Source organism: Perognathus longimembris, chromosome 1 (genome assembly GCF_023159225.1).
Source record: "Perognathus longimembris pacificus isolate PPM17 chromosome 1, ASM2315922v1, whole genome shotgun sequence".
Taxonomy (NCBI): domain Eukaryota; kingdom Metazoa; phylum Chordata; class Mammalia; order Rodentia; family Heteromyidae; genus Perognathus; species Perognathus longimembris.
In genome coordinates this window covers 116,621,646-116,648,719 of record NC_063161.1, presented here as the reverse complement: position 1 = coordinate 116,648,719, position 27,074 = coordinate 116,621,646, and the positions used below count along the sequence as shown (strand labels likewise).

At 34.9% G+C, this 27,074-nt stretch overlaps 1 protein-coding gene across 1 annotated transcript in view; it reads right to left on the bottom strand.

Annotated features, from left to right (window-relative positions):
- Positions 1-27,074, bottom strand: part of Ccdc171 (coiled-coil domain containing 171) — a 256,019-nt gene that overhangs the window by 57,116 nt on the left and 171,829 nt on the right. The window contains exon 24 of the mRNA XM_048352641.1: positions 13,932-14,063. Within this exon, the coding sequence (XP_048208598.1) occupies positions 13,932-14,063 (132 nt within the window). The remainder of the gene's footprint in view (positions 1-13,931; positions 14,064-27,074) is intronic.

Here is a 27,074-nt window from a genome sequence, read left to right as displayed (position 1 = left end):
ATGGTTTATCCCGTTGTCACTGATTTTGATTTTGTTGCTCTAGTATTATGTATACATTTATCTGAATTTGGAATGGGAAGGGAAACATCAAAATAGTGAGACAAAGGATAAAGGGCAAACCAATTCAACACCGATACTCACAAGACAGTATGTTGGAAATTGACTGTATAACTGGAGGGGGGTTAGGGGGAGGGAACGTGTGAGAAAAATGAGGAAGGGGGTAACAAGTTTAACAAGAAATGTACTCATTACCTTATATAACTGTAACCCCTCTGTATATCACCTTGACAATAAAATTTAAAAAAATAAAACTTGGCAATAACATAGACATACACAGTTACCGCAAAGCCCTAAAACTGAGAGCTTTTTCTAAAACCTTCAAAATTACTCACCCTAATCAGTCACCAGAGGTTCATCCATATAGTTCTAACTACTCAGGAGGCAAACACCAAGAGGATCATGGTTTTAGGCCAGCCTGGACAAAATATTCATGAGATCCCATCTCAAGCAAGAGCTGGGCATGGTAGCATGTGTCTGTCATCCCTGCTATGGTAGAAGTATAAATAGGAAGATCACAGTCCAAACCAGCCCAGAAAAAAAGTTAGACCTTATCTCAAAAATACTCAGAACACAAAGGGGTAGAAATTTATCTTAATATCTGCCTGCCTAACAGGCCCAAAGCCCTGAGTTCAAACCTTATAACTGTTACAAAAGAAAAAAAAATCCACTCTACACTTCACTAATGCAACCTTAAATAAAATAGTTTGGATAAAATTGTGTAATTTTAAGATGCATATGATAATTATATATATATGTATACACACACTGTGAAATCACCATAATCAAACCAATTATACTTATTTTCTTATTTAGTTACCCTTTTTGTAAATGTGGTAAAAAATATATATAACTAATCTCAACTGTTTAACCAGTATATCATACATAATTCTTTATACAATGATCTCCAGAAATCACTCATAATAGAAAGTACCAACATCTGTCAGATCTCTCATCTCCAAACCCCTGGAACCCCTCTGTTTTTATAAGTTTGTATTTTTCAGATTCCACATGTAAGAAAGGCCATACATTTGGTATTCATTTTTGTGTGTTGACCTTATTCATTAATATAATGCTTTCCTGGTTCATTCATGTTGTTACACATTACAGAATTGATTTTTGTTTGTTTGTTTGAGAGAGTCTCATTGTATATCCCAAGCTGGCCTTGAACTCATAATCCTCTTGCTTCAGCCACTCAAGTGCTAGGATTACAAGTAGGTACATCATGCCAGCCTATCTTTTTTTTAAGCCTCAACGACCTTTATCCATTCTTTTTACTGCTCATCCATTGATGAACATTGTTTGTTATGCATTCATCTACTATGGACATTTGGTTGATTTTATTACCTTTGCTATTTTAAATTATGCTGTAAAGAACATGGGCATACAGATATCTCTTCAAGATAGAAATTTCATTTTCTTTAGGCATATAGTTTTCTTTGTGTCTTTTTAAAGAACTCTCAGAGTGCATTCCATAATGACTACATCAATTCACATTTCCAACAACAGTATACAAGGGTTTCCTCTTTACATCTTCTCCTACACATTTTTCTCTTTTGTGCTGCTCTAATAGAATTCCACAGACCGGGTAAGTTATCAGGAACAGATTTCTTTTTATGGTTCTAGATAATAGGGAGTCTAAGGTTGATCAAGGGTCGTCCTGCTGTATCACAGCATGGAAAAAGGGAAATTCCCAATAAAATAAATCCATGTTCACAAAATGGCATTCAACTATCCAGGGAGGAAGAGCTCTTATGATCTAACACCTGTTAAAGGTTCCTTCTCTCACTACTGTTACATGGGAGAATAAATTTCCACCATATGAATTTTGTGGAGAGGGCATATTAAAACCTTAGCATTGGTGGATGCTGATGGCTCAAACCTACAAATCCTAGCTACTTGGAATGCTGAGATCTGAGAAATGTGGTTCAAAGCCAGTATGGGCAGGAAAGTCCATAATATTCTTATCTCCAATTAACCACCAAAAGGCTAGTAGAGCTGAAGCTCAAGTCATAAAGCACTAGCCTTGAGCAAAAAAAGCTCAAAGACAGTGCCCAGGCCCTGAATTCAAGACCCAGAACACACACACACACACACACACACACACACACACACACACACAAATCTCTCGCGCACACACACACACAAACTCACTCTCTCACATGCGCACACACACACATCATACCATTATCTTTTCATTTGTTTATAACAGCAATCCTCACTACAGTAAGATATCTCATTCAATTTTCCTTTCTCTGATGACTAGTAATGCCGAGCAGCTCTTTATATACCTATGGATCACTCATATGTGTTCTCAAAAAATGTTCATACAGGTCTCTGTCCATTTTTAAATTGGAACATCAGTTTGTTTTGATACTGGGTTATATGAATTTCTTAAATATTTTGGATACTAACACTTCAATGCATATAGAGTTTGCAAGTATTTTCTCCCATTCCATAGGTTGCTTTCTTTGTTTTTTTGCTTGGAAGTTTTGTAATTTAATTTAAATTTTACTTTTGTTACTTACCCTCTGAAAATAGCACTCCCTGTACCAATGTCAAGGAGCTTTAATCCTATGTTTTCCTCTAGAAATTTTAAAGTTTAAGACATAAGTAGTATCTTTAACCCATCTTATGTTGATTTTATATATCTTATTGCATAAGATGTCTAGTTTTTTGCATATATATTCAATTTAACTATCTTTTAAGCTGATTTAACAACTCATTTTATACTGTGATTTTTAACAATTCCAATTTTAATTACATAAAGGGAAAATTTACCAATCTAAAGGTTTAACATCAGTTTTAGTTCAGTTCACACACACCCACACCCAAAATAACATACTAAAATGTCTATTTGAAAGCAATAATATTCGATAAAACTTAAGACATCTATAGAGTTCATGTAAGAAATTACTTTTGTATATAGTGTAATTATGGTAAAAAAAATTACTGCTGTACCTACTTTTATACTGAATGATTTGCTGCATGAATCTCCTTTAATCTTTAAGTTGCATATTCATTGCTGTATTTTCCTCTAACTGCTGTCACTTAAATTGTCATGCAGAATAGGGCAAATCAGGGTCAGTTTATATAAGCGGCATCAATCTGAAGAACTTCATCAGTCTTTATTTCAAGGCATTATGCGAAGAAAACTGACATTAAGAGAGCCTTAACTGACAGCAAATGAAATCAATCAGCAAATCACTAAGCCATAATAAACTCACTCAATTTGTAGATAACCCTTCCTTTTCCAGGTCTTCACCTAGGCAGTCCATCAAACACTCTTTTTTTTTTGTCCAAGTAGCTAAAATGAATAGCAATTCTAATTGTAGGACTTGAAAATTCAAGTGCTCACAGGCTTCAATCTCTCAATAATAAGCACCAAAAGGTACTGATAACGTTATACTTGTCCTTAAAAACTAGCTTCAAAAATGAAAAAAACAGGTTTGGGATTTAGTTTAGCATTTTGACATTAATGACAAAAAATTATATTCATATCATTCAGCAGTTTTTCCTCTAAGGACCACCTATAATTAAGCGATGTAACAAAATTTATACTTTTGTAAGTTCTGTCATTTCTTCTTTTTACTAAATACATCTCAAACTATTCATGTGTAGGTAAATACTGTCACTATTTCACAGAAAATGAAGTCAAAAATAGAAAGTATGAATAAATACAACAAAATGGGTTAAAGGAAAATGTATTTTTTTAAATGAAGTCAGGAGCCAATGGCTCATGTCTGTTATCCCAACTGCTCAGAAGATTGAGATATGAGGATCATGGTTCAAAGCCAGGTTGGACAGGAAAGTGTGTGAGACTCTTATCTCCAATTGAAAGACGCACAGGAACAGTGTCCAGACCCTGGTACCAAGCCCCTGGATTGGCACAAAAACAAAACTATTAGAGAAAAAAAGCCAGTAATAATGATTGAATTCTTTGTAGAGTAAAATATATATGTATGCAGAAAGCATTCCCCACCTAAATTTTGGCAATGACTACACTGAACTGGAAGGAAACACTAAAGCTGTTAATATGTTATTCTTTTGAAGGCATATGTTGAACAAATCATCAATCAAAACTGCCAAGAGGGCTGGGGATATGGCCTAGTGGCAAGAGTGCTTGCCTCGTATACATGAGGCCCTGGGTTCAATTCCCCAGCACCACATATACAGAAAATGGCCAGAAGGGGCGCTGTGGCTCAAGTGGCAGAGTGCTAGCCTTGAGCAAAAAGAAGCCAGGGACAGTGCTCAGGCCCTGAGTCCAAGCCCCAGGACTGGCCAAAAAAAAAAAAAAAAAACTGCCAAGAATCAAATTGCTAAAAAGATTCCTCAATGTATTTAGGTCACTATTCCTGACCCTAGTCTTTTTGCAGTGCAGTCCAACATAGCTCATACTAGTAAAGTATTTTCTAATGGAAAAAGCACCTCCACCAACATACTGTCTTCTTGTGACCTCCCCACAATCCTGTGAGCTAAAAGCAAGACAGGTTTCACTGTCACCATTAAGAGAGAAGGAAATGGTGGCTCAGTGCTGTTGAGTGACTTGCCAAGGCAGTTATATTACAAAGCAAGGACTTCAATCCAGGCATTCTAACTTGCGACATGTTTTCTCTAATAGTGCTGTATCTTTTCCCTAGAAAATTCAATTATTTTATCTCTCCAAATACTATACTGTTAATAAAGTAGTTCCTAAACTAATCATCATGTTTCTAGCACATTCAGCTACATAACAAAAATTGCACTGATTCATGGTTGCCAGCTTCCCTATAATCTGATTTACCTACTTGTATTTAGAAGCGCAAAAATCTCAACCTAAAATTAAAAACTAAGAAACATTTTATTTGACTACAGATCATTTATAAACTAAACAATACAGAAAAATAATAGCAAAAAAATGTATGTGCTATTTCACTTTCAAAGTTCTTTCACACATGTCATATGAACCTCACAATAATCCTGAGATACACCAGAATTGGTCATTGGCTCCATTTTACAGATGAGGAAACTGATATTATAAGAGAATGAAGGACTAAGAGCCCCAGACAATACTTATTTTAGGACAGAACTCCACTAGCACTTTTGGTACTAAAAGGATGACAATCTGTGTTAATCCTTTGTAAGAAAGAATGCTGTACTGTTCCATGAGAAAAAGGTAACATTTGTATAAAAAAATAAGAATTCCTGCTACTTGTGTAATTTGTGTCTGCAGGAGGAATTATTTCATTTGTACTATAACCAATTTTACTACTTTATAAAAAAAGAAAATTGGTGACGCTGGGACTCAAACTCAAGGCCTTCATATGTTAGGTATACAACTCTACCACTGAGCTTCACCTCCAACTCCTACATAATCCCTTCAAACTTTGTATACTGTTTATACGTGTATGAAATATCACAGTGAAGGCCTTTGAATAATTAGCATACATTAGAACAAATGAAAGATGGGATTTAAAAGGGGGGCATAAATAGGATGAACAGTGAAAGCAAATAGAAAGGGTAAAAGAGGGCAAATATCATCCAAAACACTATATACATGGAAATGGAATTTGTTGAAGATGGTTTGGGAAGTGGGAAGAGAGGATATAAGGAGCTGAGTCTGATCAAGGTACATTTATGCACGTATGGCCTTGTCAAAAAGAAATGTTTTTGTACAATTAACTGATACTAATAAAAATGTATATAATATTATATGTATATATATATTAGTGTTTGTGATTCTGATTAATTTTTTCTAATTATTCTTTGTTACTATTATTTTTCCTAATTACCACTTATATAATAACCAAAGAAAAAATACTAAAAAATTTTAAAGAACTTTATGAATCACATCATGTTTCCTGTAAACAAAATTCTTATCATATTTTACCTAGTGTCAGTTTAGGTCACTTAAACCACATCATTCCCACAGAGGATGTAATCCACTATATAACCTGAGTTAAGAAGTGGAAGGGCTGGGGATATGGTCTAGTGGCAAGAGTGCTTGCCTCCTATACATGAAGCCTTGGGTTCAATTTCCCAGCACCACATATACAGCAAACGGCCAGAAGTGGCGCTGTGGCTCAAGTGGCAGAGTGCTTGCCTTGAGCAAAAAGAAGCCAGGAACAGTGCTCAGGCCCTGAGGCCAAGCCCCAGGAGTGGAAAAAAAAAAAAAAAAAAAAAAAAGATTGTCATCCCAAAATCTGTCAATAAACCAAGATTAAAAAAAAAAAAAAAAAAAAGAAGTGGGAAGTTTTAAGATTCTTCAAAACTGGGCTGGGGATATAGCCTAGTGGCAAGAGTGCCTGCCTCGGATACACGAGGCCCTAGGTTCGGTTCCCCAGCACCACATATACAGAAAACGGCCAGAAGCGGCGCTGTGGCTCAAATGGCAGAGTGCTAGCCTTGAGCGGGAAGAAGCCAGGGACAGTGCTCAGGCCCTGAGTCCAAGGCCCAGGACTGGCCCAAAAAAAAAAAAAAAGATTCTTCAAAACTGTAGCAGAAGCTTTACCACCTGCAATTCTTTGCCCTTATATATGATCATGTTCCTCTCAAATGACAAAGTACCAAGAGGGTTGAAGATTCACACCAACTATCTGAAATACAATCTATGATGCAAGATATAAAATGTCTTATCTGCTAAATGCTGTATGTATATATGTAGTATATATAACTATATATAATATATAACTGTATATGTAACTATATGCTATATATAAAACTAACATTTCATAGCTTGGACTATAGGTTTTTTAATGAATTCAAATATTTTATTTCAATAAATCTTTTTAAAAAGAAAATATTGTAATTAAGGGAAGCATGGTAACATCTACCATCTGCCAAAGTCTGACAAGTCATGACATTAGATTCAAAACATGCTTAGAAAAATAGTATGCCTTAACTGCTGTTTAGATATATTAGATATATTACATTATTACATATAGATATATATTAGATATATATTAGATATATTAAATATAAATAATTGGTAAATGTAAGTTTTGCTTAGGGCTAAAAACTAATTCAAATATATAATGTTACTATTGTTTGTGAACAACAAATGATCTTAATTTTTCTTTACACTCCTCTGAAAAGTCTAATTTTTTATTGGCAAGATAATATACAACTTTTATAACTTTTGAAACATCTACTTTTTTTTTTTTTTTGCAAGTCCTGGGGCTTGAACTCAATGCCTGGGTTGTCTCTGACTGAGCCTCTTTGTGCTCAAGGCCAAGCCACAGCACCACTTCCTGCTTTTTCTGAGTCGCTTACTGGAGATAAGAGTCTCATGGACATTTCTGCCAGAGCTGGCTTGGAACCATAATCCTCAGATCTCAGCCTCCTGAGTGTCTAGGATCACAGGAGTGAACCACTAGCACCCAGCAAAATCTGCCTTTTAGTGTTAGTAAATTTTCTATCAAGTTTTATTATTTAAAGCCAAAGTCATTATTTTCCTGAGTATACTATACTACTGTTACAACGATCATATTTTTAAAACTAATGAAGCAGTATAATCAGGAAAATATAATCAGTCTTTTGTTGTAAAAAAAAAAAATGGGGAGAGGGTAATGGGGAGGGAGGAAGGTGGAGGGAAAATGAGGAGGTAACAAGTTGGATAAGAAATGTACACATTGCCCTACATATGAAACTGTAACCACTCTGTACATCACTTTGAGAATAAATGAATAAAATTTTTAAAGTAGTATTTGTTATATTAAACATTTTTATTCAAAATGGATTGTTTTCATGTTTAAAATATGATTAGCTCGCTGACAGTCACATGTGTAGATGGGATAATACATAGAAAAAATCCAAATTGTACCATCTATGAATGAAATTTCCCAACAACTCTTCAATTTTAAAATATGCCTAAAATGTAGAGTTCTTGAAGAATAATGAAAAGCTCCAGTATTTAGGAGTGCAACATTTACATTTACTATTGTAAATGTAAAGATTTGCTAAGAATAATTCTTTTTCTTTCCAAAGTAAGTAGACATAAAATAAAAACATCAGTACCAAGTTTCTTAAGCCTGTGTGCAACTTGGATAAAAGCAGCTTCTTATATCACCTTGCTGAATGTGTGAAATCAAGTATTCACCCAAACACACAGAGGGCTTCCTCTGCTAGGGATGGTTCTGAGCTCTGAGAGTGCAGCAGAGAACAAAGCCAAATTCCCAACCTCAGGAAACCTTCGTGTTAGTGGGGAGCTAACAAATATTAAGTGTTTGCAATGTGTCTGTCAGTATCCAAGTACTTCCAAAGGGTTTTCCCTTTTAATGCTCTGAGTTAGGGAGTTTTATTCTCTTAGAAATGATGAGGCTAAAACAGACTTTCCCAGTTAACTTTCTTCTAGATTGCTGTTCTCCCCATTATTTCTTAAAAAATGAAACACTATTCTAGAGAAAGATCCTTTTTCTTTTCCTCTTAGTCCTCTTTAAAAGAAAACAACCTAATCCAGCAAGTCATGCTTTACCCAAGGCAGAACAGCATGATTAAAAGCACAGATGGACTGGCTATCCCACTCATTGGAAAGATGATCATTAACATCTTACTTCATCTTAATACACTTCAGTTTCTTCCTTTGCAAAATGAGAGAAAGGCCATTAAAATTTGAAAGCTATTGAAAGAACTCGATGATACTGTAATGTAAGATGCTTAAAGCACAGTAACTGGCACAGAGTGTGCACTCAACAAGTTAGCGATCACTAGTGTTTGTGTAATGATTATTTGTATTTTATCATTGAGTGGGGATGGAGATATAAACATTCATTGGTTGCTTGCCAATATTTGCCAGGTATTATCAACATTATAGATCATAATTGCTAAAAAAAACACATTTGTGATTATAAGATAATGACACACTGGTATTATCTTTGTAAAGTATGAAAAGAACATTTTTATTACAGTATTCTACATTCACACTACATTGGCTTTTTCAGTTAAATCTAACTGGTCTAATCTGGGAGCTTTCATTTTTCTCAGCATTATATTGAGAATCTGACATGGTATTATTTGGGAGATAAAAATACAGCTCTAAACTTTCCTTAAAAGATTAGACAAATGGTTTCGTGGAGACATGACCTCACTAGAAAATCATATAATAAGAAATAGGTAATAATAATCTAAACTAGACTGTGTTTGATAAAATTACTTAAAGCTTTTTAAGAAACAGTAGAGTCAAAGAACCAAATGGAGGGGCTGGGAATATGGCCTAGTGGCAAGAGTGCTTGCCTCGTATACATGAAGCCCTGGGTTCAATTCCCCAGCACCACATATATAGAAAATGGCCAGAAGTGGTACGATGGCTCAAGTGGCAGAGTGCTAGCCTTGAGCAAAAAGAAGCCAGAGACAGTGCTCAGGCCCTAAGTCCAAGCCCAGGACTGGCAAAAAAAAATAAAGAACCAAATGGAAAAATATGGAGAAAAAGAGCCTCAAGAGTAATGAGTGATTACCTAGCAAGAGAATTCTAAGGAATATAGGAATGCTAGATATAATAGAATAACAAATATAGCCACATTACTATAATAATCCTATCCTTGGATTGAAGAGTTTACCAAAGAACACCCTGTAGATGAATAGAATCTGAGGAAGTCTTACTACCTACTCCAGGGCTTAAACTGATCTTAGAGATGTAAGCCTGTAGCTTGTAGAATGGTAGAGGATACAGGTGCAAACTAATAGAGTGTACTAGAAATCTGCCCTCCATGATACAGTAGAAATTGTACATAAAGAGTTGTCTCTGGTGGTATCTATATACAATGGAATTCTACACAGCGATTAGAAATGATAAAATAATGGCATTCACAGGGATATGGACAGGTCTAGAACAAATCATGTTGAGTGAGACAAACCTAGAACATAGAAACCAACGGTGCATGGTCTCCCTGACATGTGGGTGTTAGAAAGAAATAACAAAGAGACATGACGAAGAAAGCAGGACCTTAGGTACCAGTTCACAGGGAGGAGGGAAGAAATTAGAGAAAAAGAAGGAACAGATTACACTAAGCAAAAGAAATGCATATGTATATATCACCCGATCTGGAAGGAACTGTTTAACAGTTAATAATCATAGAGGTCATGAGCATTGTAGACTGGATTGAAAATGTATGTCAACAGTAAGATTTTTTTTTCATTTTGAAAACAAGGGTGGGTTGAGAGGCTGGGGGGACGGAAGGAGTGAGAAAAATCAGGAAGGGGGTAACAAGTATGACAAGAAATGTATATGTATTCACTACTTTAAGTATGTAACTAACCCCTTTGTACATCATCTTGACAATAAAAAAATGAAAAAGAAAAAGAGCCTCAATAACCATTCCACAAAACAGAACATATATGCAACACCTTAAAAGTAATGAAAATGACTAGTGTTGCTTACTTTGTGCTTATAAGGGGCCTCATCATGGATATAATAGTATAATTAATATGTACTGCTTCTTCTATTCTAGGTACTATATTCTCAATATGCATTGCCTCATTTAGTCTTTAAAAATGGGCAGCATCATATGTTTTGTAACTGACAAAATTGAAGCAAAAAGCGTATCTCAGAGATGAGTTGAACTGAACTGAATTTTCTGCTGTAGAACAGCATTAGTCATGTGTTCTTCTAGATTCAGGGAGGACATGTGATCTACGTACCTTCTTCACTCTTTAACGGTGCCCATTGGTCTACCGCTCATCCATAATTATACCTACAATAAAATTCATCCAATTGGAAGAGACAGAAAATATCAGTTCCTACTTCTAAATGATAACTGAACAACTTGTTCCACCATATAAAGTGATCCTTTCCTCAAGTCAAAAGTCATGCATGCTCAATAGTTACTTCACCAACAGAGTCAGAATACAAAGCTAAATACTTATTTCCAAATCAGTATGTCTAAAAACAAAACCTGAGTTCTTATATTTTTCTAGCACTATTCAGCAATGCCAACATAAGGAATGAAACTAAGGTTCCATCAACAAATGAATGGATAAATAAAAGTGATATAGATACATAGCTATATCATGTTTATATCACATATATACATGCAAATAGAAAGGAATATTATTCAGTTACAAAAAAGAATACCATTAATATTATAAGGCGAATACTTTACCACAAGGCCATATTCCTAGCCCCTCCATTAATAATAATCAGCAATAAAAATAGTATTAAGTGAAGTAAATCAGATAAAGAAAGATAAACAGTATATTCTCATTCATAGGTGAAACTTAAATGAGATTATCTTCTTGAAGTAGAGAGTAAAATCTTAATCACAATGCCTAGGAAAGTGGTGGGGAGCATAAATAGCAGCGATTTGTTACCCTGTACAAAAACACAGTTAAAAATTGTCTCCTATCACATGGTAGAGTTACTATAGTTCAAAATTCACTGTGTATTTTGAAATAGCTAAAACAAAGGCTTTTATATATTTTTTTCTTTTTTGGTGGTATTGGAGCTCTAGCACTTTGAATCCTAGGCTTTTGAATGTTCTCAACACAAAAGGACAATAAATGTCTGAGGTAATAGATATGATAATTACCCTGATTTGATCATTAGTCATTGTATGTATCAAAATACCAGGTACACCACAAATGTGTATTATTAATGCCAATTACTTTTTTTTTTTTTTTTTGGCCAGTCCTGGGGCTTGGACTCAGGGCCTGAGCACTGTCCCTGGCTTCTTTTTGCTCAAGGCTAGCACTCTGCCACTTGAGCCACAGCGCCACTTCTGGCCATTTTCTGTATATGTGGTGCTGGGGAATCGAACCCAGGGCCTCATGTATATGAGGCAGGCACTCTTGCCACTAGGCCATATCCCCAGCCCCCAATTACTTTTTTGAATACTGAATTTCTAAATAAGCAGCCAAATTAACATAAGTGTATTTAGTATACAATACAAAAAAGTTGAAAAAGATTTTTAAGATACTAAGATTTAAAATGGAAAGAAATCTGTGAATTTGTCCATCATACTGAACAAACTACTCTACTTCATATGTAGATGTATATTTATAAAAGAAAGGAAAACTATCTACAAATTTCCCAAGGTTTTACTCTTCCCATTTAGCACAAATGTCTAAATTCTGTATTGTCAGATTTACTAGTAGTTCACCTTATAGTCAACTACCAAAGATCGAAATCCAGGCTCTAGACTACCTACTTTTGCTGTTGATCTGAGAAAAGTTACCTGTTATAGATATTTTTCAACTTTTAACTGGAGATGGGACCACCTATTTGATCGGTTCATTATTAGAATTAACTAAGATGTGCTCAAAGATGTACTGTGCCCCATACGTAATGTTAACAGAAACAATAGCATTATGATCATTATTATTAATGTCTTTAATGTTATAACTCAAAGTATATTACTAAACTACAATGTTATCAGAAAACTTAAGCATTTAGCAATGAGATAATGTGTATACGTTTTTTATTAAAATCTGAAAAAGATGATAGTTTCAACTATAGATCTTTTAGAATTCTTTCTGGCTACTCAAAGACAGCAGAACTATAGAGAGTTAATATCTGGCCTGAAAAAAATGGCATGCCTAGAATCAGTTTATTTCCAAATCACTAACATCTAGTTAGGGTATTTATTTGTGAATTATGACAAACACTAATTCCTACACAACTGAATCAAGATAGCCCACTAAAGAATTACTTTACAACCACTAGAAAAATATCAAACCATATTGTATTCATGGTTACAATCAATTCATAAATACTGATAATCAAATCGGAAACATACATTTTAATCTTGTCCTAAATAATGGATAGGCTAGAATAGGATTTTAGCCTTTAAAAGAAAATAAAAATATTTTATGCTTAGCTACATAATTAGATATATTAGGTATATGAATGAACAGTCTAATAAAAGAAAGAGTATTTTTTCTTTGCAGAACATTAATTTGGATTCTAATAACATTTTAGAATATGGAACATGTAAAAAATTAACATAGACCCACGTACTAATATTAGTTTTGTGCAAAATTAAATTCAGTGGTCAAACTGAGGGATGAAAAAGATTATTTTAAACTTGAAAATGAATTTTAAGAAATATTTCTCTTTAAAGCACACTCGAAAATCTAAAGTGCTTATTAAAGGAGGACTATTTCTTTTGAAATATCAGACTTCATATGATTTACATGACACTGGTAATTTTTCCAAAGGAAGGCACTACAAATTTAAAGAAGAATAAATCACATTCTGAATTTCTCTTGTCTAATTAAGGAAGTTAACCTTAAAGAAAAAATGATCACAAAAATACAATTATGAGACAGAACAGGATACCTACAACATTTGAAAGTGAATGTTTCTGAAAAAGTAAGTTTCTTTATTTAGATTAAAGTTATCTGATGTTTTATGATGCAACATTTTCAGTTTTATAAATGAAATGACCCAGCTTGCCATATTACAATGCCAAATAAAATTAAAGTTTAAAGGGTAAATGCTTTTTAATACAAAATGCAGTTAAGTTCTAGTTTCACTGAAATAAAATTACCACATAAAAAGTGTTAAGTACATCTTAGAATTAATACTGAAAAAATTTAGCATCTCTTGATAATTTTATCTAAAATGATTTATTTTAAACCAAGAACAACAAATGGAGACTAGCTTAAAAATTTAACAGCCTAGTGTCTAATTGTCCTATGTTGGTAGGAAAGTCGTTCTTTTAATACTGTACTTTGCCATAAACACATAATTTCCATTGTAAAAATGTTTTTCTGGACTATTTTAACACACTAGTGCTTAGTTTTAAAACAAATTATGTGAACTATACTGCTATGTGATAGAAGAAAAATATTTGCATGTCCTTTAAATTATTCACGATATTTTGAGGCTTTCATTCTTTCCAGTTAGTGCAATTTATTTTTCTGTATGTCTCAGTAGCAAACAATGTTATTTAGACTCTAACCTGGCATGCTACAACCTCTGGCCCGCCCTTGAGCCCGTCCATCGCAAAGGTCTCCAGGTGCAGTTTGGGTAGCTGCAGGGTGAAGTCATTCCTACTTGCTGCAGTCCGTGACAGTGAGATCTGATCTCTGACCTAAAGGGGAAAAAAACAGCATCAATGGTAATTCCCCTTCAGACACATTAACTGGGATGAACTGGGTCCCCTTGAGCCCACTGAGTGGACTTGCATTGATCGCTGGACCTGAAATCCATGAATAAATTTAGGACTAATTGATTTTTCGTTGCAAATAAATCTCTAATTCAGAGTGCTGGGGGAGAATGTTAAGAAGAAAAAGCATCCTCCTGCTTGAAATGAAGAAGAGGAAGAAGAGTCACTGGAGCTCTTCTGATCAAGTGGTTTTGAATTATTTTTTTTCACAGTTCCGCCCTGAAAAGAAAAAAGAAAGCAAAAGGAAAAAACATTCACAAAATCAGATGTACACAACAATCTGGTAATTATTACTTCCGTAATATTAGCTAGCATATTAACTGATATTAGCTAGCATATGTGAAAAAGTAGTTATACATACTAATCTTTGAAAAGAAAGCTTCACTAATATCTACCCTGGGATAAAAACAAATAGTATAAAAAAAAACACTTAAAGTACACAAATAAAAGGTTTGTTTACCCTTTTTAGTCTTCTAAAACTGCAGGATTTTATTTAACTTGGTTTTTAACAAAATATATGTATGTATTTTGTGACAAACTTGGTCACAAATAACATAACAGATTCTAAACAACATAACAGGTTTTTTTTAAAAAAAAATCAGTAGCACTTGTACTGTATTTTAAGTATTCAGAATAATAACAATACTAGCACATCACAGACACAAGAGAAACACCAATTCTCCAACCAGTACGGAATCAAAGGCAATTGATAACACACTGCCACCTTCTGGGTAAATGAGAAAATACTCCATCTACTACCTAAGTAGATGAAAGGAAATTCCCAAACAGATATTTCAGGTTTTTATTTCCAAGCTTAGTAAAAGCCTTAAGAATGTGATAGTCAAGTTGGTATTTAATATAAGTAGCTGCTCACTTTTGATCACACAGTTTAATGATAGGAATGTTCTTATATAGGCATATTTGTAATTTTTAATGCTTGAATAGTTCTTGATAATTTTCCTCTTTACTGCCAAATATTACCCAACAGCTATTACACATCTAGCTACAACAACAGAACAACAAAAGTTTTATGAGGAAGCAAAAATCAACAATAGACATGAGTAGCATTAATGTCCAAATTATATATATTTATATCTCTTGTTTGTCTGAACAGCCTCACAGGTAACATAGCTATCATATTTTAAAGAGCTCTCCATTTTTCTGTTCCACTTGGATTTCTAGTAAAACTATTTAAATTATATTTTACTACATGAATGAGTTATATAATAAGCACAAACATCTCACAAAACTCATATTCTACAGGACTTCCCAACTTGGTCTCAAAACTGTCAATAAGTTAATAATAAGGCGTTTTTCAAAGTATACAAAAAGTCTTGAGATCAACATAGAAAATATACTCATGGAAAAATGTAACAATTAAAAAGTCTTCATATGTGTGAGGTTTTGCTGGGTTAGGGAAACCCAATAAATAATAGTGCATTATAGGCACCCTGGAGTTCGAATTCAGAATGTATATTTATTTGTAACAAGCATCCAGAGACTTTAGTCAGGATGATTATGCTAGGAAATTTAGCAAAATAAAATAATTTTTATAAGTATATATGCCTTGGGTTTTATATTTTGTATGTATGGACACTTTCCTTCTTGCTTTTTTTGTCACCAATGTGCAGTCAGATAAAAGAAAACATTAATGTGGATTAGGTACTGAGAATTTATCAACATCAAACCACTAGTGTTTTCCCTTCTACCCTTCTGAACCATAGTCAATAGATCTAAATATTTTACTGCACCCTGGCCAATTCATTGTTTGATGTTTAAAAACTCACCCAGAATCAAAGAAAATTTATTAAATTTGAGCCCCCAAATGAGATACTATTAGCTTTGAAAGTCAAGTTTAACTGCGATATTGATGATTCTCTTTTTTCTGTGACAAAATTCACCAGGGAAATCTTGGATGTCAAAGTACAAAAGCAGATTGCTAATATGGGCAAAGAGGAGGAAAAACCACAAGCAATGTACATATAACCCATTGCATGGTTCAAGCACTAGAGGTCCTTTAACTGGATTACTGTCAGGGACCATATTTTATCCATGATGCCTGACATACGGTGAACAATAAGCCATATTCTGTATTCTCTAGAGTCTGAGAGCTACATTGAGTTGAGAATTTGTCACTTAAATTTGTGGTTTCTTGTCATTTTAACAATTTTACTATGACATTACTTAATTTGCCAATTAAGTAATTCTTTATATTAACTAGAAACAAGTGTCAAATGCAGCTGGGTTTTTTTACACCTGATAATGAATATCATAATTACATCCAAGCAATATGTATGTATTTCAGTTTTTGGCTTATGGCTTTACTTGTAAAGCATGATCTTGCTTGGTTCCCTAGGCTACAGCTATCCTCCTGTCTCAGTGTCCCAAGTAGCTGGGCTTATAGACACATGTGCCACCATATCTGCTTTAAGAAACAACAGTTTAAATTCATTTAATTATAAATTATGTGTTGAATTTTGGCACCTAAAGACAGTGACCCAGAATAAACAATAGGGGTGATATCACAAATATTTCTACTAAAATTTTAAGGTCTTTTCCTTACTTTTCAATTAAACTGAAACTTTGAAAATGGTAATTTAAAATGTTCTCCAAATATTTGTAACAAAAGCTTTCAGAGAAGTCTTGGAAATAGAGATATAGGTCTTTTATTTTAATAATAGATTAAAAGAATTAGATTGAGAAAATACAAAGAACTGATGCTAGGACAAGAAAGAAAACAACCAGAAATGAGGATGAAGAAAAAAAGAATAAGACAGAAAGGGAGAGAATTCCAGAAATAATGTAGAAGGCAAGTCTAAATTTCAGAATGGGAACAGGGTAAAGAAGGAAGAGACTCAACTGAGAACAGTAAAATAAAACTCTCATCTTGCAGTCAAAGATTTGTTTATGAAGAAAATAGAACAGAAAAGTTCAGAAAAAAAAGTAAAACATCTTTTAAAAAGACTGATACTCAGGAGGCTGAGATCTGAAGGACAATGGTTTGAAGCCAGCCCAAGAAGGAAAGTCTGTGAGACTCTTATTTCCCATTATCATCCTTGAGCAAAAAGAATCAAGGACAGTGCCCAGGTCATGAGATCAAGTCCCAGTATCAGCACAAAAAGAGAAAGGAAAAGTACAGGACAGGAAAGGAAGAAAAAAAATGATGTGGAATTTTATCAGAAAACACTGACCATTAGAAATAAAATTACTCTTTTCAAGAATGAGAAACTAGGTAGGCAGTGGTGGCTCATGCCTATAATCCTAGCTATTAAGGGGGCTAAGACATGATGATTGCAGTTTGAAGCCAGCCTGGGCAAAAAAACGTCTGTGAGACTCTCATGTCCAATAAACAGAAGAGGCAGGAAGTGGTGCTGTGGCTCAAGTGGTAGAGTGCTAGCCTTGAGTGCAAAGGGGTTCAGGGACAGTGTCCAGGCCCTGAGTTCAAGCCACAGGACTGGCAAAAAGAAAAGGAAAAGAAAAAAGAATGAGAAACTATAGAAAATTCCTTATCTTAAAATATTCTGAAATAATATTACAATAGCAATATTTTCCTAAAAAGGAAAGTAACTGAACCTGTCAAAATTTATATTTTAATATGAATTAGGATTAAAACAGTCACATGTCCATAAACTAAATTACATTTTAAAAGTCATTAATTTTGCTTACAGCAGTATTCATCTTATAATCAAGACCCCTTTCACCCCATCTTACAAATATCAGTGATTAAGAACATATTCAGAGCCGGGCACTGAGTAGCTCACCTATAATCCTAATTATTCAGAAAGCTGAGATTTGAGGACTGTGGTAGGAAAGTCCATCACACTCTTATCTCCAATTAATTACTAGGAAACCAGGAGTAGAGCTGTGGCTGGAAGTGGTAGAGGACTAGCTTTGAGCAAAAAAGCTTAGGGACAGTATCCAGGCCCAGAGTTCATGCCGCAAGACCAAAAAAAAAAAAAAAAAAAAAGGAAGGAAGGAAGGAGTAAAGGAGAGGGAAAGAGGAGGGGAGGGGAGGGGAGGGGAGGGGAGGGAGGGGATGGCAGGAGGGAGAGAGGAAGGGATGGAGGGAGGGAGAGGAAAGAAGACACAGGAAAAAATCTGAATTTTCAAAAAAAATCAAAGCATCACAAAAAAAATTTGATTCAAAATACATATATACTTTAAAGATTATTTTATTATAATGGAATTCAATTTAAGTTATTCCTAAAAGCCATAGCTTTATGCTCTTTCTTACAAGCTAATATGTTTACTGATTTTTTTGTACAAAATAGTGATTTATGTTAGAGATATCAACTCTGAAATTAGTCATTTCTAGAAAATTACTCAACTCTTAAAATGTGAATCTTCATATTTTATCATATGCAGTTGTGAACCCCTTAGAGCCCAATGTTCCAATTTTAAAGAACCAAACAATAGACACTGATCCAGAAGAAAAGACTGTAGATTAAAAAATGAAGCACATTTATAAGCACAAATAAGAAGATGTATACATTGTCTGATGTTGAATGGCTGGAAAAAGCAACGGATATCAGGATTTTAACCCACATTAATAAACTGTAGACATTTTTATTTACTTTCAATCTATTATGTCCTCCAAAGCTTCAAAAGTCAACCTTTTACTATAGATATTCCAATACAAATTCAGAGTGCTACAATAATTTCCATAACTTCCACTCTTAGTACAATACATATAAATACTATAATACTATGTATTTATAGTAAGAGTATTATATTAGCACATAGAAATATTAAATTTATATGTACTGATATACTCTTAATAAAATACATATATATTCATATGTACTAAGTATGTATTTATATGTACTAATAGGATCTCAACTATTATTATTTTGAAACTGATTTAATGGAATCATCTCAGCCTAATGTTAATGCACTTTTTCCAGGTAGCAACTATTTTCACTTCATTGCAATATGTCATAGCACATATACTTGGTAAGTGTCATGCAATGTTTCTGTTTAAAATTTTTTTACTAAGTGAAGATCTTTAGTAATTTTACCTGCAATATTTGTGCATCTGATTATTTTTACTGAAAAGAAAGGATAAAAAATAGCCAATGAGCACATAAAGGAAATTAAAATCATGATATACTTTGTCTCTGTATTTTGTTTTCCTTACTCTACTCCCTTATTTGCACATTCTTCTACTTCCACTGTTCCTCATTGCTTTCTCCCTTTTATTTTGCTTTTCATCCTACATACAAGAGCAGCCTACACACTATTTGTATTTCAACCTATGCATTAGTGAGTGGTATATAATCACTACACTACAACCCACATACCAATGTGTTTACCTACCGCCTATGGCAGCCTTCCTGCTACAGTGCCTACTTGAGTAGATGAGATACAGCCCATATAGGCAACACTACTTCTGCCAGAAATTTTAGATGGAAATATAATATTTTTACCACTTAAAAATCTTTTAGAGGGCTGGGGATATGGCCTAGTGGCTAGAGTGCTTGCCTCGTATACATGAGGCCCTAGGTTTGATTCCCCAGCACCACATATACAGAAAATGGCCAGAAGTGGTGCTGTGGCTCAAGTGGCAGAGTGCTAGCCTTGAGCAAGAAGAAGCCAGGGACAGTGCTCAGGCACTGAGTCCAAGCCCCAGGACTGGCAAAAAAAAAAAAAAAAAAAAAAAACTTTTAGAATTATAATCTTTCACAAAGACTCAACAAACAATGTGTACTGAGTAATCCTTGTATCAGAGTTTGCCATTTCAAAGACACTTTCTGGCTCCTTTTTTCAAATGTTTAATGAAATAAGTGTACTATCTCTGATTTATTTTCAATTTCTTTGTAGTCCAGGAGTATACAAGTTGGCTAGGCTTAACTCTTCTAGCACAACTACTGACTACCCATTCTAAAATCTAATCAACAGAAAATTTGGTCAAAAAGTAGAACAGGCATAATAGAGAGCCTTTTGTAAAATAAAGAGGGTAGCCTCCCAGAACTAACCATCCCACAGTAATATTCATAACAAAAAAGACACTACACATACAGAGGCTCTTAACGAATATGGGATTCAAAATTGATAGTATTCCAAACATAAATGTACAATGTAGAAGAAAGAGAAAATAATTTTAGAAGTATATTTAGAAAGTTTCAAGATTCTGATATGTGCCCAGAAATAGGAGGGATCAAAGTATCTCAAGAATTTGATAGTTACATCTACTTGGGTATTTCCTTCCTTCGTGTATCTTTTCCTTAGTAAAATGAAGTGGACAGATAACAGCACTATTTCCACTTGTAATTCACCAGTACTAGTTCCAAAATAACTTTATATTTCTCAAAGTACTCTCCACACTAGCTCACATGGTTGTTATCAAACTTGTGTACTAATTGTTACCATATCTAATACGAGGATGCTGATCCAGTGCTTTGAGCAGTAAATAAAAATGTCTCTTAATATCTATACATGAATAGTTAGTAGCTGAAGAAATTACTTAACATTTTAGTACTTCTCCCACTTCCCTGCCCCTCCTTCCCACCCCCCCAAAAGAAAACCACTATTCTGCCCCCTTTTTGTCTGTTGTCTGGAAATCTTAGCAAAAATCTCTAAGTATAATACAAGTAGTTTTTCAATAAGCAGTGGAGATTATTAAACAGTATTAAATCAGTATTTTTCTTGTACCTGTGGGCATTTTCATTCATCCTGCCTCCCTGCCTCCCTCTTTTTCCTCACTCTCACATGCACACAGTTACTATGCTGAGAGAGAAGTTACCTGTGTAGCAATCCATCATCCTTATGGAAGATCTCAAGCAACGATATTCCTGGATGTGTGCAACAGTGCTCACATGGAAGATTTCACATGCAAGATCTCAAGCAATGATATTCCTAGATGTGTGCAACAGTTCCTACTGTGTTCCACACCTATTAGGAGATCCTGACACTCTCAGCAGAGGTAGGCACTCCACTGATACAGGCAGCAAGCAATTTAAAGTCTGAGGTGAGAAATTAGCCTTCTTTTTCTGGCAAGTTATTTAACTTAACCTATAACTCTGGAGCACAGACAGAATTCTCCTATGACTGACTACCAGCTGCTGTCACCAGAAAGGGAAAAATCCACCATCACAACCACACCAGCATTATAGAACTAAACAACTGATCTATTAAATCAAATGATCAAGAAAGCCTATCCGAATTAGACACCTGAAATTTTGACTATACAAATGATCAAACTGGAAGATAAAGTGAATTAATCAAAAACATCTTATAAAGTTACTAGAAATGTGATATCTTTGTAGGCTATAATATCATTACATTGACTTCACAAATGAGCTACAAAAACTTTGGGCTATTTGAACAAATACAAGGCCCCATAATTGAGAATAAAAAAATGTATTTTGAATTTACAGTTCACCACATTAAGGCATTTTCTTTCCTAAGGTAAATTATTTCAAAAATAATAACAAGTGCATAGTGAAATTAACTATCTAGTATGTTCAACTAAAACCTGTGATGTAAATGTATGTGATAATTTATAGTGTCTTTTTATTTTTAAGTTTTTACTTTAATTTTTTAATTTTTATTGAAAAGGTGATATACAGAAGGGTTACAGTTATATGTCAGGTAATTAATATATTTCTTTTTTAACAGTGTCATCTCTCCCTCATTTAATCTACAGTGCCTTATTTTCAGCTGTAAAAGCATCTAAATTCTTCTGGAGCTGGAGCACCATTTTTAGCTTGATTAGGTCAGAATGACACTGGACAACGTGAATGATCACATACAAGAAGGCTAGATGAACAGAGCCGTCATCATCAAGCCAGCTGTGTTAACACCTATGTGACCTACACAGCTTACCATCAGGAAACAGAACCAAGGAATTGAGAATGGGAATAAGTAATATTTACAGAGTCGTTGATGACCTAATCATTGAATTTTTTGAGGAAACTTTCAGATCCTGTCAGTTTCATTATCCTGTGGTCTTTTACTCCTTATAAATAAATACACAAAAAGCTAAACATCAATCATAATTATATTTTTATATATTCTGATCAACCATATTTAAAATAAGATTAAGTCATCATATTTAAAGAAGTAGGGATAGCGTGTCTTCATCTATCAATCGTGTTTCTCTCTATTAGATTACACAGTACATTGTAAATGGAAGTAACTATAGGGTAGTGGTGGCTCATGCCTGTAATCCTAGCTACTCAAATAGCTGAGATCTGAGGATCACAGTTCAAAACCAGCCTGGGTAGAAAAGTCTGTGAGACTCCTAGCTCCCATTAACCACCAAAAAGCCAGAAGTGGAGCTGTGGCTCAAGTGGTAGAGCACTAGCTTTGGGCACAAAAGTTAGGGATAGTGCCCACGCCCTGAGTTCAAGGCCCAGGACCAGCACACAAAAATAAAAATAAATAAAAGTTACCATCTTTCTCTTTCATATGTAAATTAATTCTCAGCATACATCTCCTTCCTAGAGATAATCATCATTGATACTATTTAAGCTTTATCTTGCTAGTTTCTGATTAGGCAAGTATATATATACACAAGTGCTATTTTTTTATCAATCAAATAAACAAAATAGGTGACAATATCAATGAGACTCTAAGAGAAATCTGGAATTTGTTTTAGTTGTGTTTGAAAACTGAATGATATCAGGAGTAAAACCACGAGAAGGGAATCGGAGGAAAAAGGAAAAAAAAAAAGGTAGTTTCACATGGCATGTTGAAAATAACTAAAATAATGATATACCACTTGTTTCCATAACTTGGAACTCGTTTTGCTTAGCATCATCTTGTGTGTTCATATGTACATAGCTATTGAGCTATCATGAACTTCTGCTAAGGCCATCCTAGATGTGTACTTATAATTCCTTATGAGGGAAACCACAGAGTCCATGTTTCTTTGGGTCTGGCTCACTTCACTTAGTATGATTTTCCCCCGTCCTTCCATTTCCTTTTGAATGGGGCATTATCATTCTTTCTGATAGAGGCACAGAATTCCATTGTGTATATACACCACATTTTCTTGATCCACTCATCTACTTAGGGACATTTAGGTTGGTTCCATATTTTAGCAGTTGTGCTGCAATGAACACAGTTGTGCTGGTGGCTTTAGTGTGGTCTTGCCTGTAGTCTTTTGGGTAGATGCCCAAAAGTGGGGCTGCTGGGTCATAGGGGAGCTCTATGTTTAGCCTTCTGAGGAACCTCCATACCACTTTCCAAAGTGGTTGAACAAGTTTACCCCTAATTATCACTGTATCTGATTTTAGTACCCTGGATATTGTATAAACGTGTATTGGAACTAGGGAAGGGAAAGGGAATACCAGAATTGAGACAAAGGATAAAAAGACAAACCAATACAACAGTAATACTTACAAAACCATATGGTGTAAACCAACTGTACAACTCATGGGGGAAGGGGAAAATGTGGAGGAGGGAGGCAGGGAAAAATGAGGGAGGAGGTAACAAGTTGGCTAAGAAATGTACTCATTGCCTTACATATGAAACTGTAACTCCTCTGTACTTCACTTTGATAATAAAGAAGAAGAAAAAAAACTGAATGATGGTAAACTTCAACTCATTCAACAAACATCCATTAAGTTTCTACTGGGTACCAGACACAGTGACAGATGCTGAGGATCTAAATATTAGGAGAGAGAATTCCATCCCTCAAAGACTTCAAACAAATGCAGCATAATTAATCTAAGTATATTTTATAGCTTCCCATTTATCTAGCATGTTTTGTTTTCCTGTCAATTGTTATACAGCCTATTTCTTTGCCAGAGTATTATATTAATCAATTTCAAAGCTTTATCTTTAGCACTTATTTTTCCTTAAGGTTCAGACTCACATGTCCTGCTTAGTACACATTACCTTAAACTCAGTATTTTGAAAATAAAACTCATCATTGTCTCCTTTCTACACTTTACCAAAAATCCCTCAAACAGCCTTTTGTATTGCCAGCAACAGTTAACAGCATTACCCCATCACAGAAAATGTGGGCACAGACAAAAACACAAGCCCTTTTCTAAAAAATGACCTAAACCAAAAAAAGATGCAAGGCTCCAGTGATAACACTTGTCTAACAAGTGCCAAGTCTTAAGTCTAACACCCAAGACCACAAAAAAATAGAATAAATTTTTAATAATCTACTTTCCAAAGAAATTTGTATATAGCAAAAAGAAATGAAACATTCATTCTTCACAAGAATAGAAGAAGGATTGGAAGCATGGTTCAGGTGGTAAAGTGCCAGTCAATGAGCAAAAGGATCAGATACCACGTTCATGTCCCAGTGTGGGACCAAAAAGGAAAAAAGAAAAAGAAATAAAACTACCCACTGGAAATCTTAGACTTTGAATTTACCAAACTAATTTGAGGGACTGGGGATATGGCCTAGTGGCGAGAGAGCTCGCCTCGTATACATGAGGCCCTGGGTTCGATTCCCCAGCACCACATATACAGAAAACGGCCAGAAGTGGCACTGTGGCTCAAGTGGCAGAGTGCTAGCCTTGAGCAAAAAGGAAGCCAGGGACAGTGCTCAGGCCCTGAGTCCAAGGCCCAGGACTGGCCAAAAAAAAAAAAAAAAAAACTAATTTGAACCATCTTTTTTATATTTTAAGTATGCTTAAAAAGTTAAAAGAAACAAAGAACTAAAAGCAAACCATAAAAATCTTCCAAAATAGAAAATGCAAATAAGGAGATAGTAAGTTTACAAAAATATCAAACAGAAATTATGGAGCTAAAATATTGTAAAAACAAATTTTAATCTGCTAACCAAGAATTTGCTATCTGGCAAAAGTATTTGTTTCTTCAAAAACTGAGGCGAGGGGGGTGCCTGCAGCTCACGCCTATAATTGTACCTACTCAGGAGACTGAGATCTAAGGATCAAGGTTCAAACATAGTCCATGAGGCTTTTATCTCTGATTAATCACCAAAAAAAGCCAGAAGTGATGCTGTGGCTCTGGTAGTAGAGCACTAGCGTTCAGTAAAAAGTTCAGGGACAGTGCCCAGGCCACGATTTCAAGCCCAAGGACTGGGACCAAAACTATGGAGAATGACATCAAGATGCCACAATTTATGTGATATACAGATTCAACAGGAACATATAGGCCAATTCCCTGTATGGAAATTTCAAAAGGTAGTTTCGAGAGTTTTGCACCCCAGAGCTTATGAAATCACACACATTGAAACTGGTAGGAAAATCAAAGACATTATTTCCATAATGCTCACCTCTAGCACAGTACAAAAAGAACCAAGAGGAATATCTAACTCTGAGACACACAAAGCAGAACAAGATACATGTCATGGATTTCTGTTCTTATATAAGACATGGAAACCCTACAAAGAGGAGCAAAGTGAGTAATTGTTACATTAATGAGTGATAGCTTATAAGCAAGTACTTGAATTTCACAAAATTCAATGACTTTAAATATTTTTCTCTGTAGTGAGAGCTTCAGTTTTAATTACCTATTTGAGTAAGGCTAAAAACTTTAGTCTGTGAGAAACAGAATATAATGGCACATTTTAAGTTTCTTCTGTTTGACTCCATGATGAGGAGAGTAAGGGTAATAAAGGAGAGAAGATATTCTAAAGAAAAAAGATCACTGGGAATCAAGAAAGACATGATAAGCACCTGGAAAGCACAAAGGAACAGAAAGATATAAGACAAAAGTAGGAAACAGTGTAGCTCTAACCCCAGCTCATAAGGAAGAAGAGGAAGTTGAAGTTAATCATAAAATAAGCCCTGAAACTGGTAACAGACTAACATACCTGGAAGCCAGATAATCTCATGCTTCCGGAAAGAACAATAATTTTGTCGTTATGGCAGACAGTCAGAGAAGAAAGACATTATGCTACTCCTTATATTGCAGAATGCTAAAGCCAGGAGAGAAGAAAGACATTATGCTACTCCCTATATTGCAGAATGCTAAAGCCAGGTATATCTTGAATGAGGGCCCAAATTTTGAAACTTTGCTACTCTTGGGACTTGAAAACTAGGACCAATAATGGCTCAGAGAACTAGACAAAACTATGCCAAAGTGCTTAGGGAGGAGATGATCAAGAGAAAGAGTGGTGGAAAGTATGAGGTGAGGGTCTTATATCAACTTCTGAGAAGTCTAAGCAGAAGAGAACTCAAGGAATTATGCCATCTTTAGGGGGGGAAAGCTCCACTGATTAAGGATCACAGATGAAACACAGCTACAATCAGATGGCTGGCAGCTTCTTCTTGCCTCTCAGCTTCATGAGGGCTGTTAGTATAGGATGGAGAGCTCTAAACCAAGTTCAATGGATCATTCAATCACATGGTAGCCTCAGACTCCTGCCTCCCACAAAATGATAAACTGCTGAAGGGCATTTGAAAGTGCCAAGACCAGAAGGCAAAATCCCTGAATCCTTCAATTCTCCCCATCCCTATTTGGGGGACACTCAAGCTGTTTGTTTCCCCTGGGGGTGGAAGTGTTAGCCTGCACATAGTCTGAAAGGCTACTAAGCTAGGAGTAGTTCCTGGTTAACAAAGAAAGAAAGCTTCCAAAGTGAAAAACAGCCCTAAATTAGGCAACTGAACCTTGACCCACACAGTCCACATATAGCACCAACAGAAACACATGGGCCTACAAGAGATTCCAGCTAGTCTCTCCTCCTCTCCTCCTCTCTCTTTTTCCCTCCATTCTCACCTCCACACTCTCTCATAGTGGTGATATCCTGAACATGGGGCTGAAAATATGGCTATTGAGTTATAAATTTTGTATAGTGGGAAGGAATTACATATTTCTCCCTGAACAACATCCTTCCTGAACAATAAGAATATCACAGCTGAAAGACTGGAGATGATTAAAACCTCCAGCCAATGACTTGGACAACAATGAGCAAATCTTAATGCATGAATACAAAAAAATATGAAAAATTATAGCAATAGGACTCCTCCAAAACTCAACAATTCCATAACTACACACTCTAATAACAGT